The sequence below is a fragment of the Hesperophylax consimilis genome, chromosome 30, assembly GCF_061612785.1.
Source record: "Hesperophylax consimilis isolate HC1 chromosome 30, BYU_Hcon_1.0, whole genome shotgun sequence".
In the NCBI taxonomy this organism is placed as follows: Eukaryota; Metazoa; Arthropoda; class Insecta; order Trichoptera; family Limnephilidae; genus Hesperophylax; species Hesperophylax consimilis.
Genome location: NC_142865.1, coordinates 15,731,550 through 15,751,686, shown reverse-complemented (window position 1 = coordinate 15,751,686; position 20,137 = coordinate 15,731,550). Strand labels below are relative to the sequence as shown.

The 20,137-nt window shown below is 32.4% G+C and overlaps 1 protein-coding gene across 1 annotated transcript in view; it reads left to right on the top strand.

Moving 5' to 3' along the window:
• LOC149409681 (agrin-like) overlaps positions 1–20,137 on the top strand; it is a 100,355-nt gene that overhangs the window by 7,985 nt on the left and 72,233 nt on the right. Inside the window, exon 2 of the mRNA XM_089649471.1 lies at positions 12,688–12,849. Coding sequence (XP_089505597.1) covers positions 12,688–12,849 — 162 coding nt within the window. The remainder of the gene's footprint in view (positions 1–12,687; positions 12,850–20,137) is intronic.

The window sequence follows — 20,137 nt, the reverse complement described above, 5'->3', positions numbered from 1 at the left end:
CAGAAGAAGAAGACACAATGACTAATAAAATGATCAAATGCATTGAAAAAAAATTTAATGAATTAACCAGTCAACTTATGAAATCTTTTAATGAACAAATAAAAGAACTTAAGAAGTCCGTTGAATTTTGTTGCGAGAAACTAGACGAATATGAAGAAAAAAACAAAAATAAAGAAATATTGATTAAACAACTCCAGGTAGAAAATAAAGAAATTAAACTACAAATCAATAAAATGGAGCAAAATGAAATAATAAACAACGTCGAAATACAGGGTGTTCCTTTTAAGGAAAATGAAAATATTAAAAAAGTGTTTAATAAAATACTAGAAACACTCAAATGCGATATAGAAACTATTAAAGTGGCAAATATTTACAGAATCAAAAATAAAAACCCGAACAAAAATCCTCCCATAGTAGTTTCTCTACAAAACAAAGATAGTAAAGACGTAATCATAACACATAAAAAAATATATGGTATTTTAAATGCAAAAAACATAAATTTTGAAGAAAACAGCACAATATATATTAACGAACAACTGACCCAACACAATAAACACCTACTTTACCTAGCTAAATCGTCAAGGCTTGGGTATAAATTTATTTGGGCAAAGAACGGAAAAATTTGGATGAGAAAAAATGAAAAATCTCCAATCATACTAATAAGAAGCTCAGAAGACATCCCCTCCGAATAAATAATAATAACACCACATAGCAAACACCAATCAACCTTTAACATGGCTGAAGAAAACCACATACATGAAAATTATAAATGTACCAACCCATATGAACTAAATCTACTTTTTAAAAATGTTAATTTCTCTATCTTAAACATGAATATTAGAAGTTTACGGAAACACTTCGATGAGCTCTGTATCCTTATTAATAACTTAGATTTTTCTCCTAGCATAATTGTTTTGACTGAAACGCAAATGAAAAATGTTATTCCATATAACTTATCAGATTATACCACAATTTCCTCTGCCTGTAAGCATACTGGTCATGATGGAGTCACTGTCTTCTTTCATAATACTCTGAAAAATGTTGCCACTGAATTTATTGAATTTAAGTCAGCCAATGCAATAAAATTAACCTTTTTTCAAAACAACTATAAATATCATGTACTAGCCATATACAGATCTCCATCATTAAATGATCTTTTATTTGTAAAAGAATTAAAATCTTTTGTTAGAAATCTTGACAGAAACAATTTTACTTTTTCCATTTTGACAGGTGACATTAATATAAATATTAATGATAACAATATAAATGTAAATTGTCAAAATGAATATCTAGATTGTTTATCAAGCTCTGGATATATGTCATATATTAGCTCACCAACTAGAGTAACCTTAAGTAACTCTGCATGTTTAGACCACATATTTGTCAAGTCGCACAAGGCGACCAATATTATCTCTTCAATTCTTGAAACTAATATCACAGATCATTACCCGACCTTTTATGGACACCATTTCAAAAATACACCTTTAAACCAAAATTCTGTAACTCTAGAAAAAGTAGACATTGATTATAAAACTTTAAACTCTTTACTTCAGTCAGAAAACTGGGAAAATGTTATATCAATAGAAAACTCACATTTAGCATTAGAGAATTTCTATAATACTCTTAGAGATTATATTCTAAAAAGTGAAAGTAAAATAGTTGTCACTAACAGAAAATATAAAAAAATTAAACCTTGGATTACAGTTGGATTAATTATATCAATTAAACAAAGGGATAAATTATATAGAGAAATGATAAAATATCAAATGGATTGCCAAAATAATAATCTCAGAACAATGCCTTATCTGAAAACAAAATATCTAATGTACTGAAACTTACTAAATAGACTGATACGAAACTGCAAAAAGAAATACTATTGCGAACAAATTGAAAATGCTAAAAATAATACTAAAAAAACTTGGAATATTATAAATGAAATTGCCAACAAAAAAATTATGTCTTCAAATATTGTAAATGAGGTTAAAATAAATAATGAAATAATAACTAACAAATCGACCATTGCAGAATGTTTTAATAACTTTTTTACAAATATAGTAGACGAGGTACTTGAATCTTCCGGCATTAATGTTAATCATGATTATATGGAGACATCTCCTCAATTAGACTCTAATAACGATTCAATTAACTCAATAGAATATTTTTCTCCTATTACATTTAATGAAATTGAAAAATATATTGATAACCTAAAACCATCCAACTCTAAGGGAAATGATGGCCTATCATGTGATACATTAAAAAAAATAAAACAACATGTATTAACGCCATTACAACATATCTTTAATATATGCCTCAAAGATGGTCATTTTCCAGAACAGTTTAAAATCTCCACTATAATACCTATTCATAAATCTGGGGATACGCATAAATTAGACAATTACAGACCAATATCCCTTGTTTCAAACCTCTCAAAAATATTCGAAAAATGCATCAAATTTAGAATCATTGAACACTTAGAAAAATATAAAATTCTATCGAAAAACCAATACGGCTTTCGTAAAGATCTAAGCACTGAGGATGCCATATATGAATTGACAAAAAATATTTATACATCTATCGATAAAAAAAAGAAATGTCTTGCCATATTCCTAGATTTAAGAAAAGCTTTCGACACCGTTAATCATAATTTACTCATTAAAAAAATAACTCAACTGGGCTTCAAAAAACACACACTAAAATTACTATCAAACTATCTTAAAGACAGAACACAAAAAACAAAAATTGGGAATAATTATAGTTCAGAAACACAGATAAAAAACGGAGTTCCGCAGGGAACTGTTCTTGGCCCGATTTTATTCTTAATTTATAGAAATGATTTATGTAATTTTGTAATCCCTGGTAAAATTGTTTCTTACGCCGATGACACGGCAATAATAGTGGATGGTAATAATTGACAGAAACTTTTTCGAATGCAACTGTATGTATTTCACTTGTTTCAAAATGGTTAAAATACAACAAACTTGTCTTAAACTACAGCAAAACATTTTACTTACCTTTTTATAAAAACATCAAAAACAAACCAAAAGACAACCTTAAAATTAGAATCCATAATACAACTTGCAATCAAGAAATGTGCTTCCTGTGCAACGAACTCGCTAATGTCAAAAATATAAAATATTTAGGAGTATCAATAGATATTAATCTTAATTGGAAATCTCATATTAATCATACCACTTCTAAACTAAGATATCTAACCTACATATTTTATAGACTCAAGGAAATATTAAACGCTGAAAAATTGAAAATGATCTACTTCTCCCTGGTGCAATCTGCAATCACTTATGGCATATTAGGATGGGGTGGTGCACCTGATACATTTATTAAGCCTCTACAAATAATTCAAAAACACATAATTAAAGTCATATATAACAAAAATAAAACATTTTCGACCGACCTATTATACAAGGAATCTAAATTATTTAACATTCGTAAATTATTTATATTACAAACTATGAAATATCTATTTAAAAACAAAAACAATTTCAAAATAAATGAAAACAGAATGAGCAAAAGAACAAATAATATATTTTACACCCCCCAAACCAATACTAAATTAATGCAGACGCATAGCAGTTTCATTGGTCCTCGTACATTTAACCTTCTACCACTACAAACTCAAATGATAAATAAAAAGATAGAATATATTAAAGAGGTAAAATTATGGCTGATTGACGCAGATATTGAAACGCTTTTACTATAAATTTATTTATCCTTTCTACAACTCACTTGCTGAAACTTCATAAATTATTGTACACAATGTTTTTCTCTTTAGTTTTTATAATAACTATAAACAAAAAAAAAACTTTTTCTATTAATGTATATTATACTTTAGGTACTTGAAATATAGTAATCGTTTTATATTACCCACACTCAGGCAGTCAGTGCCTTAGTGGGTTTTCATTTCTTTTGTAAACTATTTGGTATTATATATTATGTTATTTTTTACTATCTATTAATATGTATAATATGTGTAAAGAAATGAAAATAAATAAAGTTGAAAAAAAAAAAAAAAAAATTATTAAAAAAAAATGGGAATCATATAGTTTAACGTTCTTTGTCCATATTTATTTGTATGCTTAGGTACAATAAGTCCTTCATTAAAGTTAAAACGATTATTATGATTGTGTTCTAGCCTGTTTATGTATAAGGGGTTATTTATGTGCTGAAATATAATTTTGTACCACAGAATTTCTCTCACTGAAAGAATTTTGACTCTCTGATAGAATTATCGAATATTACGCCTTTCTTTTTTTAAATTTTTTTTAGCTAATAATAATTAACCAATGAAATTTGCACGGATTGAATATGGTCGATATTAGTTTTACAGGAAAATCCCCAAGCTGTTATTCCATACCTTATAACAGATTCAGTTAGAGATAAATGAATTATTCGAAGTGTGTAGATTGGAACAATTTTTTTTAGTTTATACAATCTGCTTACAATAGATCTTCGTCGTGCACAAACTTTTTTATTTGTATATCCCACTTGAAAAAGCAATCAATATTGACACCTAAATAAACGGTGACTGGATAAATCATCAAAATGATAATTCATCACATCTTTAAAAAGTTATATAAAGTCATAGAAAGTGATGTAGGTTAGGTTAGGTTTAAAAAAAATCATGTTTTCTAATGACTTTATATCACTTTTTAAATGTGTGTTGAATTGCCGATGTGTTGATTTATCATGGAACCAAATAAACATATTCTTTAACTAGTTCCATATTTTCACATGTACAAATTGCAGGAATACCACCGTGTAAGCAATCCGAGGTATGGGTCTTTATTTCTGGTGTAATATATACCTTAACATTGGGGGATCTTATGTGTAACGATTTAGTTTTTTTGGCATTTATGATTAATCCAGAGTCATGAAACCATTTTAAGGGTTCAATGTAGTCTTTTTGTAAAAGGTCTATACAAGTTTGCAAATCACTGCAAGAAATCACTAAAACAATATCATCCGCATATATAAAGTGCTTTACATGTCTAAAAATGTATTTAATAAAAGATACATTTATAATATACAGAATTAGACATAATATGGAACCTTGAGGAACGCCGGCAAAAAACTTTTTTTTTTGCTTAAAGAGTTTAAGAGTTTTAATTTCATGCATCGGTTCTTTAAGTAAAATTCAAAAAGTTTTAGTAGTTTTCCTCTTATTCCTATAATTTCTAGTATTTTAAGTAATTTACCATGATCAGTAGTATCAAAGGCTTTTTGAGTAATCTATAAATAAGACTAATGTATGTTTTTTACAGTTTAATTCATTATTTATAATTCTGTACTCTTTTTTTTGGAAAGCTTATTGATTAGTATCTATATAATACATTTCTACAGTGATCTATGTTATTACTTAGTATTTATTTATGGATTTAATATACAGTCCAATACTTACCTGGTGGGTCACTTGAGATTAACATTTAATTAACATTATCTAATTGTTTATTTATGTATGTTTGAAACGGCTCGATAATTACCAAAGTTATCGGCGTCTAGTAGTGAATTTTTCAGTATTGGTATAACTACAGCTGACTTGAGTGGTTCAGGAAAGTCACCCGTGCTCAGTGATTTATTAAAAACGTGAACTAGGAATGGAGCTAAAACATTAGAACATTGTTTTAATAACCATGTCGGTAAAGGATCAAGACTGCACTGTTTACTAGGCGAGCTTGAAATAATTTTTATTACTTCTTCCAGCGTTGTGGGTTTGAAGGGAGACAAAATTCCTTTAGAATTTACAGTGAATATTGGGCGGAGGAGCGTGATATGCGGAAGCACGAATGGATTCAATTTTTTTCCCGAAAAAAAATTTAGAAGGCTTCCGGGGTAATATCTATTTTCGTTGGAACAGTGACTTCGGAAATTACAGTCTTTATTGAGTTCCAGAGACGTCGCGGGTTGGTTCGCTCAGAGATAATCTTTTCTTTCCAATACTTCTTTTGGAATTTATTTTACTCGTATACTGTTTTTGAGCAAGGATCCACTCGTCTCTTGTAGTTACAGAAGGGTTTTTCCTATAGGTCCTCTCTAATTTCCGCATAAGTCTCTTCTGGTTTCGACATTCATCGTCAAACCAGCCGTCAGACTTTCGAACTTTCCGTGTTTTTGATGATGTCGGGGCATATTTATTTAACAGACATGAAAGTGTTTTATTGTATGTCTTGACAAGTTCGGTAGGGGTCTTTGTTTCCCAAACATTGGGTGTACATAAGAGAGTAGGTCTGTAACTCTTCCAGAAAATCACTAAAGCTAAATTTACGCCATTCCATTGATACAATTGTTGTATATGGTACTTTAGGCGGGTTAAAATCAATATCAGTGCAAACGAGCGGATGGTCTGACAGTCCTATATCACGAATATCTGCTGAAAGCGGTGTATCACTGTTCTTTGAAATTAGTACATCTAATGTACCACCAGCATCATGAGTTGGGACGTCGACCCATTGGTGGCATCCAAAGCTGGCTAACAGATCTAAGAATTTAACAGTGTTTGGTGATGTCACGCGCTCGAGACGAATATTAATGTCGCCTGTAATAATGAGTGCGTCGGAGAGTCCGACTGAAAGTTCCAAAAACTGTGAAAACTCATTATAAAATTCGACAGAGATTGGTTTCGATCCTAATAATAATAATTAATGATCCTAATATTTTTTTTTAATCACTCATTATTTTCATTATTACAGAGTGTGTCATATATAGGTCTTATAATACTACATTTTAAGTCAACGGGAATTTTTGCTTGAAATAAGATTCTATTTATAAAATGGGTTATATTTGGACCTAAGACTAAAATATGTTTTTAAATATCTTTCATCCTGATATTATCAATTCCTGGAGAAGAACTCTTCATTTGTCTAACAATTTTTTCTATATCCGCCGCTGTTGCCTTCGGTGCTTTGAGGCATCTTTTCTGGTTCAAATTCAATAAATTGTCTTATGGTTGCACTTATTTATTATATTGTAAACACTTCCAGAGAAATAATCAACAAGATCATTAGTTAAACTTTCTTTTGTTCGATCTTTCATCAGATATTTAGAATCATTTTCATCACAGTCATTTAGTTCCTAAAATTTTATTACACTCCTCCCATTTTTTTTTAATCTTGAAAATAGTTTTTGAATTTATCATTAAAGTAAGAAAATTTTAATATAGGTAACTAATAATTTATTTAATACATTTACATTCTTTCTCGTAATATTTGTTTGTTGGAGCATTTTTCCAAATTTTTTACAAGTTATCTTTTTTTTTTAATTTTACATAAAATATCAGAAGATATCCAATCGTTTTTCGCATAAGGCCGGGTTTTTTTACTTATCACAATTATGCTATTTTTATACCAAGTCATCAAAATAATTCTGAAATTTTGAGTAAATAGTAGAACAGTCATTTTCTTCTAGAAGTGATTTCCAATCATAATTTTGGATATTATTGTCGATATGTCAAGTTTACTTGTTCTATAGAATCTAACTGAACATTTATAGCCGTAGTATGGGATCTGCAATGTTATAATCACATAAGCATTAGAAGATTGAACTCATACCTGCAAAAGTTCCAGCGGTTTGTCTTCCGCTAAACCTTACAAAAAAATTATCGATATACGAGCTGTTTATTTTCTGTTGAACTATAACTTCTCTTGTTACGTCATCTATAAGTTTTATTAAATAATTATTTGCAAGGATATTTTCATAAGTTATTATGTTTATTGTTTATGGTTTATTGCGGTATTTTAAGTAGGTACATAGTTATCTATGTCCTAATACAATCCTTATATACATATAATTATAGTAACACATTTTAAATTAATCAATCACATATTTTCGTAATTTAATTTTAAATGTTTTAATGTTTTCTTTTTTTTTTCTTCTGGTAGCTCTCCAAATATCTTCAACGCCCCGTACATCAATTACTTTTGACTCCTGAAGAATGACTGAATCATTTCTATTTAAGTCACCAAAATATATGAAACTTTCATTACAACACGAAATTCTTGCTTGAACAGACTATGAAATAATTACAATAGCGTTTTATCCAAGGTTGATATTTTCGGTTGCCAACTTACCAAATACAAGAGGTCCATAAAAGAATATTTCTCTGATGGTTTGTGAATAATGTTTATGCCTCTATTGTTTATGTCTCTATTATGATTTGATTTATATCTACAACCTCTCTTCATGGCTATAAATGTATTGTTTTGAAAATTTTTCGTTTTATATAATCTTTTATTTTGAACAAATTTTTCAATTCATATTCCTTTCTCACAAATTAAAATAACTTATTCTATATTATGCTGTCTCAGTTAAAGTCACAAGGAGGAAATCCATAATTGGTTTTATTTTACTATGTAATACTTATGTACAAACTGATTAAATGTAAGCTGTCAATTTTCCGAAAATGTATAAATAAATAGTTAAAATTAGTTTTGGTTACACACTTTGATTTATACATTAATAAACTTACATTCATTTGCTGCCAACAGTATAGTGTGTGTTTACATATCACATACACATGTATATTAAATTGATTATTTTCATTAATGTTAGTTATTAAAATACTAAAATAAAACAACGGATTCTTATTTAAAATATATTGTAGCATTTTTTGATATTTAAAAATTAATATTCAATATTTTGATCAGAAATTGCGAGCATTTTTTAATATACCTCACAGTAGTTTTTCTCATTTGCCCTATGATTAACTGGAAATGTTATTTAATATTTTTCATTTTGAATACAACAATTTTTGCAATTTGGTTGTTTGGTCTTATTCCCGCATTCGCTGTATGTGTGATCAAGACTGCAGTAACTGCAAACAGGCTTTTCGTCCTTCTCACTCTGCAGACATCTTGCAGTACCATGTCCGAAGCGTAGACAGTGGTAACATTGCATAACTGGATTTGCGTCTTCAACAAACATTCTTTGGTATTCGATTTAATTTTTTCTTTGTTTACGGGTATTCTCCGGGTTTCACTATTTACTTCGACCACATAATTAGATGTTTGGAGGATTTCTTATCATCGCCAGTTTAAATGGTTTGTTGGGTTATTTGGGGTTTGTTGGTTATCCAAGGTTGCGTGATTACTCACAGTGTGAAAAAATGAGAATTTTGATAATTCCAATTTAGTTTTTTTTTATTTTAACAAAACTCACTTATAATTATAATTTTATAAACAAAGAGATCGCGTACGCTAGAGGAGGTTTAGGGCTAACCCGACGGCTAGACTGCTGGAGACAGAATAATATTATTGGCAGCGCGTGGTACCGCGTGCAGGTTTGCAATGATACCAGCCTCATATGAATGTGGGTAAAAATAATGTTGTAGTTATTTTCGGGAGATGTAAACTCCCTATAATTTACGCTACAGATGTTTCATTAAATTTATTTTTAATTATTTTGTTGACGTTGAAGACAGGTTTATGTTCTTTATTTTCCAACATAATTTTAATTTCTTCATTTTTTTCGATGATGTCACAAGTGAAATCTTCTTTACCATAATCATTAAATATTCCTTGGTGTTTTTTGATAATTCTTTAGTATCGACATCATTTATTAATTTTGAGATCTCCATTTATAATTTCTTCGCGTCCTCTTTTTTTAAACATTCAAGGATGCTAAAATAATACAAAAAGACATTTTTGTCATTTTGCAAAACAACTTTGAGATGATTTTATCGTTACTGCAACATGTTTTTACAAAGTGAACCAATATTATTTATAACTCAGCGTTTTAATTTATTGAAATTATAAATAAATGCTATGCACAAATCATCCACCAACAACAACAGTAGGTCAGGTCCGGACTGCGTACCTCTACCTCTTAAAGAAACCCATTTTATGGGGGGAAACATTCGTTCCACAGCCGAGCTAATATCAACTCTATACAAATTGTTGGACACGCTTTCCGTTTGTTTTCCGGCTGTATGCGGAAGGGATCAATTCATCTTATTATTCAGAATATCTCCCGTTGAAGTACTTGTAGAACAAGCACAGCATTCCTATTTTACGATTATGTTCTAAAGAATGCAAAACAGAACATGAAAAAAGAATCAAGACAGTATAACCTTTTTAACAGAACTTTATTAATAAGTTTCTTCATAAAATACGCATCACTTTACGTTTCCATATTTATGTATTTATGAAATCGTCCTCTCTGCCTACATCTGCGGGAACAGGCGTGATGGTTAATTAGTTAGTTAGATAGTTACTAGTTACAAAGATGATTGATCTTAAATGATCTCAGATAGAGTCCCGCCAGTGACGGTAATGTTTTTATATTTTTTACGATCTTTTTAAAAATACTTATTATATTCGGTACCCTTTCAATTAATATTACTAATAGGGTAGGGCGGGGCTAGTTGAACATGATTTTGCTAATTTGACCCCAGACTCGAAACTCTCATAGATATTTTTGTTTTTTCAATTTATTAAGATAGCTTCATTATCTGGCTTTATAATGTTATTCATGAAATGATATGATACGTTGACCTTATGCAAGATATTTTAATTTTCACGCAGAAGGAGAAATGGTTCAACTTGCCTCATAGGTTGGGTTAGTTGAACTACCCCACGGGGCTTGTTGAACAATATAGTGTCAAATATTTATTATCATTCACACTCATGGTATAAAACAAATTAAGATATTAAAGTGAATTTATTGAAAGAATACAGAATTAGGTAATAGAACGATTAGTTTATCTAAAAAACCAAGTATAATAAAACAGGTAAGTTTTCTTAGAATTATTTAATCGATAAAATCGGCAAATATACAATGGAATATACTACTTTAGAAAGCTCTCTGAATAAATCTCATCACAAATTAGGCAAGCATATTCTTCACAATTGTCGAATGATGAGTCTGACAACGAAAAGACTTTTTTTCTTGCCTTCTTTTTTTGCTTTATCTGTTCCTGTCTTTTGCTTCTTAGATTGCTCTTGGGCAATAGAATCCTTTTCAGGAGTGTCTGTTAAAATAGCTGCTCTTCTTTTCTTCCTCGCTGTTTGCAGCTGTTTTCTAGGCCCTGCCTTTGGAAATGGTCTAACGGTCTCGGGTGAAAAGTAAAGGCCACTTCTAGATGTAGATGCTACAGTATTGTTGTTGATATTGGGAGAAACATTATCTTTGCCTGTTGTCGGTATACCTTGTACGCATCAAGTAAGTTAAAAAAAATCGGTATTATTGATGTGTTAACGATGAAATGAATGCACTACGTATAAAATTACAGTGAGGAATCTGAATGGGGCAAGTTGAACCAAATGGTTCAATTAGCCCCACCCATGTTTTATTAAAAATTTCATCGGATAACTCATATACCACTAAATGTTTTACAATTTCACAATTGACAAGATAAAGTTAAGTAAACACCAATTTCCAATTGACTTACCTTGACTTGGTACCTTTTTCCTTGGTACCTATTTTCACAAAATCATTCGATCGTCTTTTTTCACTTTTGGAGCAAAAATCACACAAAATCCCCGTGCACACGTTATGGATGCCATGTGCCTACTGAATGCTTGGTGGCGCGGTCCCCACACTTGTAGCTTGCTAGAACATGTTCAGCATTCTTCGTAAGTCTTTCGGCTCCGAAGATATTGGCGTTGCCCAACAAGCCCCTTGGTTCAACTAGCCCCGCCCAATCCTACCAAAGATTGAAACAAAAAAAATGTCTATGAAATGTTGACATCAATTCAATTTTATACCGCTTGGTAAAAACCCCTTAGATCCCGCAAAATCCCGCAGGATTTTGTAATTCTTTCACCCAATCCCGCGGGATTTCTTAATTCTATCACGCAATCCCGGGGGATTGTCACTAAAGATGCTGTCATTTTCAAAGATCGATTTTAAAATAATTTTTATGAGAATTTTATAAGTCCGAAGCGACCCTGTATAGCCAAACACGTGTACATATGTTTTGGTACATTGACCTCAGATAACAAAATCCCCATATAAAGCAACTGTTTTGTGTATTAATTTTAAATAATCCCTTTTTTCTGTTTGTGATCCATACACTGTCTGCTCTCTTTCCAAGATGAAATTCTTCGTCTTCTTCGCATTTGGTAAATATAATATTATACATTTTAACAGATTGTCTTCTAAATAATGTAAATTGACATGTTTTTAAAATTATTTACTTGTTGACTTTTCTGTAATTTAGTAAGTTAGTTAATTCACCATCCTCTTCATAGATTATCCACAGGATAACGTTTATTCTCGATTTACAATTTCCGCCACGCGTTTGCGACTCGATTTTTCTGTGCAGATAGAGAAAAAATAATATAATTACAAAAAAACTCACGCGTATTTGAATGCAACGTTGCGTTGTGTCAAAATTACAAAGCAATCGGTCAAGTATTTCCGGAGATTTAATATTTTGAACAAACGAACGTAATTTTTATTTATATTGATTGATGAAGATTGGTAATGATTGATTGATTGATTGGTTTATGAATTTACTACCCAGTACTCGAACCTATCAACAGTTGCTATATATGTCGGATAAGTAATATTATTTTACTGTTAAGGAATGTAGTCAATGAGCGCTACTCTATATGTTTTCAACTAAATACTGAGGCCGTTTGAGCCCCCTAAATCCTCTTTATATTCGGCTTTGGGTTTGATACCTGGCTGTTTTATTGTGGAATTTTGAATATCATAAATATTGTAATTTCACAGTGTTCCTGGTTATGGCCACCGCTCTGGCCCAACAATCTTCCAACTGTCCAAAGATCTGCCCCTTTAAGTTTGATCCCGTGTGCGCCCGGAATAGCCATGGAAACCTCAAGAATTTCATTAACAACTGCCATTGGAAAATGAAAAACTGTAGGAAGGGAGAGGGTAAGTGTCACATAATTGTCTAGCTCTGTTTTGTCTCTTCTTTTTTAGTAATTTCCTTACTTATAAAGATTCAGTGGACAGCTAGACACATTAAAAATGGTCCATTGGTGCGAACCGCTACAGAATGGAATTATGTTTTTAATGTTAATAAAAAATAAACATAAATTAAAGAACCGTTCGCTTAAGAAGGGGATAGTGAAACACGGCATAATATCCCAAAAATAAAATAAATATAACAATATTATTAAACATATAAACGAAAAACTAAAATTAAACTTTACAACAATACATAAATTCATTGTCGTTTTTTATTTTATTTTTTTTTTTTATTGTACGACAGACAGGTTAATCCAATTATGGTACAATTTTATTAAAACTAACAATACATGTACATATATTTTTTAAAACATGGTATAGTGATATTAAACACATCTATATCCGCTGGTAGGGCATTTAGCAAGGTCATACCTCTTGTGATGCTATGTTGGGCAAAGACATCTGTCCGACCCTGCGGTATGCAGAATAGGTCGTGGCTACGATTTCGACAGTATTTATCAGGAACGACTAAGCCACAGCATTACAGGAATTTATGGACAATCGATAAGGTTTTTTAGTAACTTTAATTCAAATACCATGAGTCCGGCATTACGCCTGGCCTCCAGGCTTTGGTAATTTGTCTCCTTTAGCAGTTCCACGTGATGCATGAATTTCGGATATATTCCGTATGATCGCATGTAAACATACCTTAGGTATGATATATAATTTTTTTTGAATTTTTTCAATCATATTTATGTATTTTAGTTGATAAAGTATCCAGACAGTACTGGCGTACTCCAGCTTGCTTCTGACCACTCCGTTGAACATGGCGGTCATTGCTTCTATGTTATTGAATTGTTTGCAAGTTCTAATTACAAAACCAAGAGTTTTGGAGCAAGCCGAGGTAAGCTGGACTATGTGGTTTGAAAATGTCAGCTTGGGATCAAAGATCACCCCAAGGTCCTTGATGATGTTTACGCGTGTAAGTATTTCACCATTCATTCTATACTGGCAGAATAGCGGATTTTGTGAACGACTATAAGTCATAACAACGCATTTTTTAATATTGAAGTTAAGTTTATTTTCTACCGACCATATCATGATTGAATCGAGGTCGGTCTGCAGTTTCGAATAATCATAATAGTAGGCATGAGCTGTGACGTATGCAATCCTGAATGTCATCTATCAGAATAAGGAATAACATGGGACCGAGATTCGATCCTTGAGGAATTCCTGACAGAGCTGCGAACTTATAGGAGTCGTATCCATTTATATTTACATACTGACTTCTATCTTTTAAATATGACGCAAAAATGTCAGTAAGGGTTGATTAAAACCTATTTTATGCATCACAGATAATCATTTCAAACATTTTTGGAATTGTTGACAGTACTGCAACTGGTCTATAATTTCTGACGTCAATCTTTTCATCAGCTTTGTGAATGGGGCTGACCCTCGTTAGTTTCCAACACTGTGGAATTGTGGAAGACATGATGCAGAGATCAAATATGTACGCAAGGGGTACACAGATATTTGGAGAGATTTTTATAATTATTGAAGGAGGAATACCGTCCGGACCAGTAGCCTTATCAGGTCGGAGATTCCGGATACAAGTTTCTATTTCCTGGATGTTGGTCAATCCGAGTGAGATATCTCCAACGTTCCAAGGTGATGCTGTTGGGAAATTGGTTTCAAGTTTCGGGGTTACTTGACTATAGACGGAATGAAAATAGTCAGCAAACTTATTTACAATTATGTCGGGGTTAGTAAAAGTTACGCCTTCCTCAATCAAGCATGTTGGTGAGGTTGGGTTAACTTTTTGTGACCTAATGTAGTTCCAGAAAAACTTTATGTCGTCTTTGATCCCATTCTGAACATTTTTCATGTATTGTTTTTAGCAAAATTTATTTCAGATTTTAGCTCGGATCTACTCGCTGAAAATATCATATAATCGGATTGCTTTTTGTGCAATAGATATCTTTTTCGGAGCGATTCCGTTTTGATAGTCCGTGCAGTTTGGTCGTAGTTCTGCTTTAAATCGGTGTTGAAGACGATAATAACGATTCTAAAACAAAAGATATGAAACAAAAAAGACAAGAAAATATTCAGACGCATCTTGGAATTGAACCCAGGATCCCATGATTGCCGGGGAAGTGCTCTGACCACTGAGCTAATTCAACAGTATTATAATTCGACTGAGAGCTACCAACACAATGTTTATTTTCTAATTGCAAGTTTTTAGCTGCTATCTTTATGTATAATTGCAAGATTCTACCCTAACTAAATGCAATCTAGACAGTGCCTTGGGTAAATAAAGCCATATTTGTTTTAATGTGTGACATCTGTTGGCAATTTTACAAGTTAGGATGTTTTATTCAATTGTATTATTCAATCATTGAGGACAATAATAACGAATAATACTTTCCACTGTTTTCTAGACCAAAGTTATCAACTTTTTTAACAAAATTTTTTGTCTTTGTTTTCAGATTACCAAAAAATCAAGAATGGATTGTGTTAAAAAAACATGTTTTAAAAATGATTTATTTGAAATAAAAAGTTGATTTATGTGTTCATTATGATTAATTTCAATCCTTCTTTAAATGAAATGTTTCCATCTCCGAACGATAGCACAAAGCAAGCAAGTGTAATTATCTTCAATCTCTTTTCCTCCCCACTTTTTACTCAATTGATCCGGTGTAGCTTGTTCATGTGAATGGGTACCGCATAATAGTCCCAACAAGGGTTTTCATTCCCGCAATCTCTTAATCCCGCAATCCCGCAATCCCTCAAAACCGCATCCTGCAATCCCGCGGATTTGAGGGTTTGATAAATAACTTTTTTTCTTATTTGTTTTTGGGGTTTTATGCCGGGTTGCGCTAACTCCGTCTTTAGCCAACGTTTCGGACAACGTTACAGTGTCCATCATCCAGACATAACACAGCATAACACCCCAAAAACAAATTTAAAAAATACTTTTGGCCGTGAAATCTTCAATCATATTTGCAAATAACTGTTATTTTTTTTTTCTTCTTTAATTGCCGGAAACCCGGGCGTTTATTGCAATTACATGTTTAATATAACAAATGTGAAAGTAACCCGCCTCACTAGAAGGTTTCTGTTCTGAGGCGGTTACATATATTTGTTTACACATACACATACATTTATACAAATATATGGAGCATTCCATATATAGTTACATTCATATATAGTTAAAAAAAAAGAAAACAGGAGGATCGTAGGAACTTAAAATTTACATAATCTAAATCTAAATCTCATAATAATAATATATCAAAGAATAGTTTTAAACAACAGTATTAGGTATTGATAAACTAGGCATGCGTAAAACATAAGCAGTATTAAGAAGAAAGAGTAAATCACTATAAATGTAAATAACACATGTTTGTAAATAGGTAAATAACGAATTTACATTGATAATCTCGCAATCCCGCATTCCCACAATCCCGCATCCAGTAATCCCACGGATTTGCGGGGTTTTCAATAGCGGGACTTGTGGAATTGAAAAAAAAACTATTTATATAGATAAGCGGTGGCCAATCTTTGATAGTAAAAGAATAGCTGAATTTGATGTTAGAGCTGCATCTCAAGCTAGGAAACTTCAAGAATTGGAAAAGACATGTCGCTTTTTGAGAACGGAGGTACGAGAGGAAGATACCTTCAGTTACCAGAGTTACCGCACTTCTTCTTGGTGACAGAATCACCAACTACTGTAGAAGCAAAGAGATCGTTTTATGGTGCTGGTATTTTGTGCACAAAAATATCTGTTCACGTATGGGTGACAGGACTCTCCATAGTGTTTTTTTCAATTAAAGTCTTCTTAAGAGGAACGGCTGCATGACCATTTTCATGAAAAACCAAAATACCCAACCATTTAAAAAAATATTATTATTTATAATCTTATATAACTTTTTTAACACTTTTAGCAAATATTTAACGTTTAGCAAATATCTAGTACGGATATGTGCTTATTTATTTATTTGCATTTTAAAATATAAAATATACTCCATTAAAGAATGGCAATTTTCCATATATTAGAGGCAACTTTGGTGATGAAGAGTTAATGATTTTGCTCTGAAGAAAATAACATTCAATGAAATACAAAATAAATATTAAAGATAATAATAAAAGCACTTTGATGAGCGTAAATATAAATTACAAACGACTGATTTACATTGGTACACAAATTAGCTGTGTATAAATTAAAATATATAGATTTTGCGATGTTTTATTTTATTTTATATAATGCCAATTTTGTCTCTAAAACCATGATCAATTTGAATTATTTAATGTCCTAAATATCATAATATAAAATTTAAATATATAAATAGCACATAGTCAATAAATAATTGGATATTTGAGCCTCAAATACAAATTTAAGTTTGTATGAAAAGGCCACAAAGCTAAACCACTTAATACTCATCACGTTACGTTTTAAATGAATTTTCTATAAAATTACTAGTACCAAGGATTGAAATACCATATAGGATAATATATTGATTTGCCTCTACTCATTTACGGCTCCAAAGACTAAGATGGGCCGGACATGTGCACCGAATGCCAAGCACACGTGTACCAAAGAAGGTTCTAACAGGACACCCGGGAGGCAAACGAAAGGCGGGCAGACCTAGGCTGAGATGGGAGGACGATGTCAGGAAAGATGCCAGAGGACTACTCCATGTTGCAGATTGGAAGACGACGGCCGAGGACAGAGGGCGGTGGAGGCTCATGTTAAAGGAGGCCAAGGCCCGAAATGGGCTGTAGCGCCATTGAAGAAGAAGATTGATTTGCCTCGCCTTAATAATAATTAAGGGGTTGGCACTGGATCAAATCAGCCTCCTAACTTGTGAGAACCTTCAAAAAACGTATTTTTTTATTTTTTTAAATCAACTAAACCATTATAAGATGTTTTAATGAATAAGAATAAATTGAAAAAAAAAAAAACGATTTTTTTGTACAATCCCATACAAGTTAAGAGGCTGATTTGAATGAGTTTCCCGGCTTTGTTATCTAGGAGGTTTTGGCTGTAATATTTTATAACACAATAAATGCATATTACATTCGACTACCATAATACGGACATGTGTCTAGTGTGGTAGTCGAAAAGCATGTAAAAAACCTGTATCCAAATATATTTTTATGAATAAAGAAAAAAAAAAAATTTAGTAGACCCAGTTATCGCCATATTTGTTGTACTCCGTCCCACAAGTTGGCTTTGTTGTGTCATCATAATCACTCAAACGAAAACAAATCCTTAATTTAAAAAAGTTGATCAAGTGCCTGATTGAAAATATTTTTTAAAATTAACAAAATGTCGCTTCTGAAATTTTACTCGCCGATTTTCAATTTTCAAAAGGCGCTAGTTAATTGTTCATAAAAAATAGTATTTTTAGTTAAAAAAACAATTCTTAGATCAAGCACTAGTTTTTTATGATTTCAATAAACTGTATTAATTTAATTCGAATCCGTCCAGTGATTTGAATTATATTTATACAGTTTTTTTGACGGCCTCCTTGTTTGAGGGGTAAGGCTCTCGACTAGGAAGCCGAAGGTCGCGGGTGCATATCCAGGAGTGCGCATATATTTATTATTATTTAATTTGATTAATTTGTGTTATTTCAAAATTTATTCATTTAGCGTTTTAGGGTCAACTTCCAGCTTTATATTATATGACCGGCATCCAAATTTTGTAAAAATATTTTTTTATTTTTTATTACCATGCGGAAATACTCGTACGTATTTTTTATTACATTGGAATAAAAAATAATAATTCTTTCTAGTTTGTGTCAAATATTTATACTAGATGCCACTAATAATATCCTAAACGGTTCCATGCTAACTCAACACAGTGACAATGTAACACACTTTTAAAAAGTGATATAAAGTCATTAAAAACGATAATTTTTTTTAACCTAACCTAACCTAACCTACTTAACCCAGTTAATAAAGTTTTTGTTTCATCACTTTCCATGACTTTATAAAACTTTTTAAAGATGTGATGAATTATCATTTTGATGATTTATCCAGTCACCATCCTAAATATACCCAAAATGAATAATTCATCGGTTCGTAATTCTTATCAAAAGGTTAAACTTTTTGATTTTTTTCTCATTTTTTATTATATTATATATATGTGTGGCACTATAGGTCAGCAGATTGGTTCGGTATGCGGGCCCATTTCAACGCTTTTCCGTGGTCAGCTGTTTGTTTTCGGACTTCGGACCCTTCAAGATGTGCCCAGGAGATTGGTGAAGTCATCAAATCGGCGATGGATGGCTTCATACAATCGACTACTAAAGAAACTGGTGTGGGCTCAAAGCCGTGGTTCAGTCGACAATGCTCCGAAGCAGTTCGACGAAAAAACGCGGCTTACCGAGCCTACAACACATCTCGAACGCCCGAAAGCAGATCAGCATACAACAAATTGGCAAAGGAATGCAAGAGAATCATTAATATGTCAAAATTCGAACACGACCTGCAGATCAGCAAAAAGCTGGCTGCCTGCCCGCATGGCAGCAGAGCATTCTGGTCGCTTGCGGGTTCAATAGGTCGAAATTTTTGCAAACCCAGTTTGCCACCTCTTACCAGACCTGACGGCTCACTAGCAAACACCGCCACCGAAAAGACTAACCTATTAGGGAAAATGTTTGCGAAAACTCGACCCTCGACGACGGGGGTGCTTTTCCGCCGTCGCGTCGGTTCCTCACTGCGGCTTCTATATGAAAAAGCTGAGGATCCGGCATCGGGATGTACTCCACGTCATACGGGGGCTCGATTTTAACAAAGCTAGTGGACCTGATGGAATACCTGCCCTGGTATTGCAGAGGTGTGCTGCGGAAATATTTCAGAGATCTGCGGAAATATTTCAGGTATTGTAGAGGTGTGCTGCGTAAATATAAAAAAAAAAGTTTTGACAAAGCTCTTCAAAATGTCCCTGAAGTGTGGCACTGTGCCCTCTGGTTGGAAAAAAGCGGTCATTCACCCTATTCCCAAGAAAGGTGACCGCTCCAACCCGGCCAACTACCGCCCCATAGCGATCACATCAGTTCTGTCCAAAGTGATGGAACGTGTGATCAACAACAAACTGCTCACATACCTCGAGAAGAACAAAATTATCAACGACCGTCAATCCGGATTCCGGCAGAACCGCTCGTGCGGTGATCTTCTCGCGTATGAGACGCATGTTTGGGGGCGGTGCCTGGAACGTCACGGTGAGACCCAAACGGTCGCACTAGAC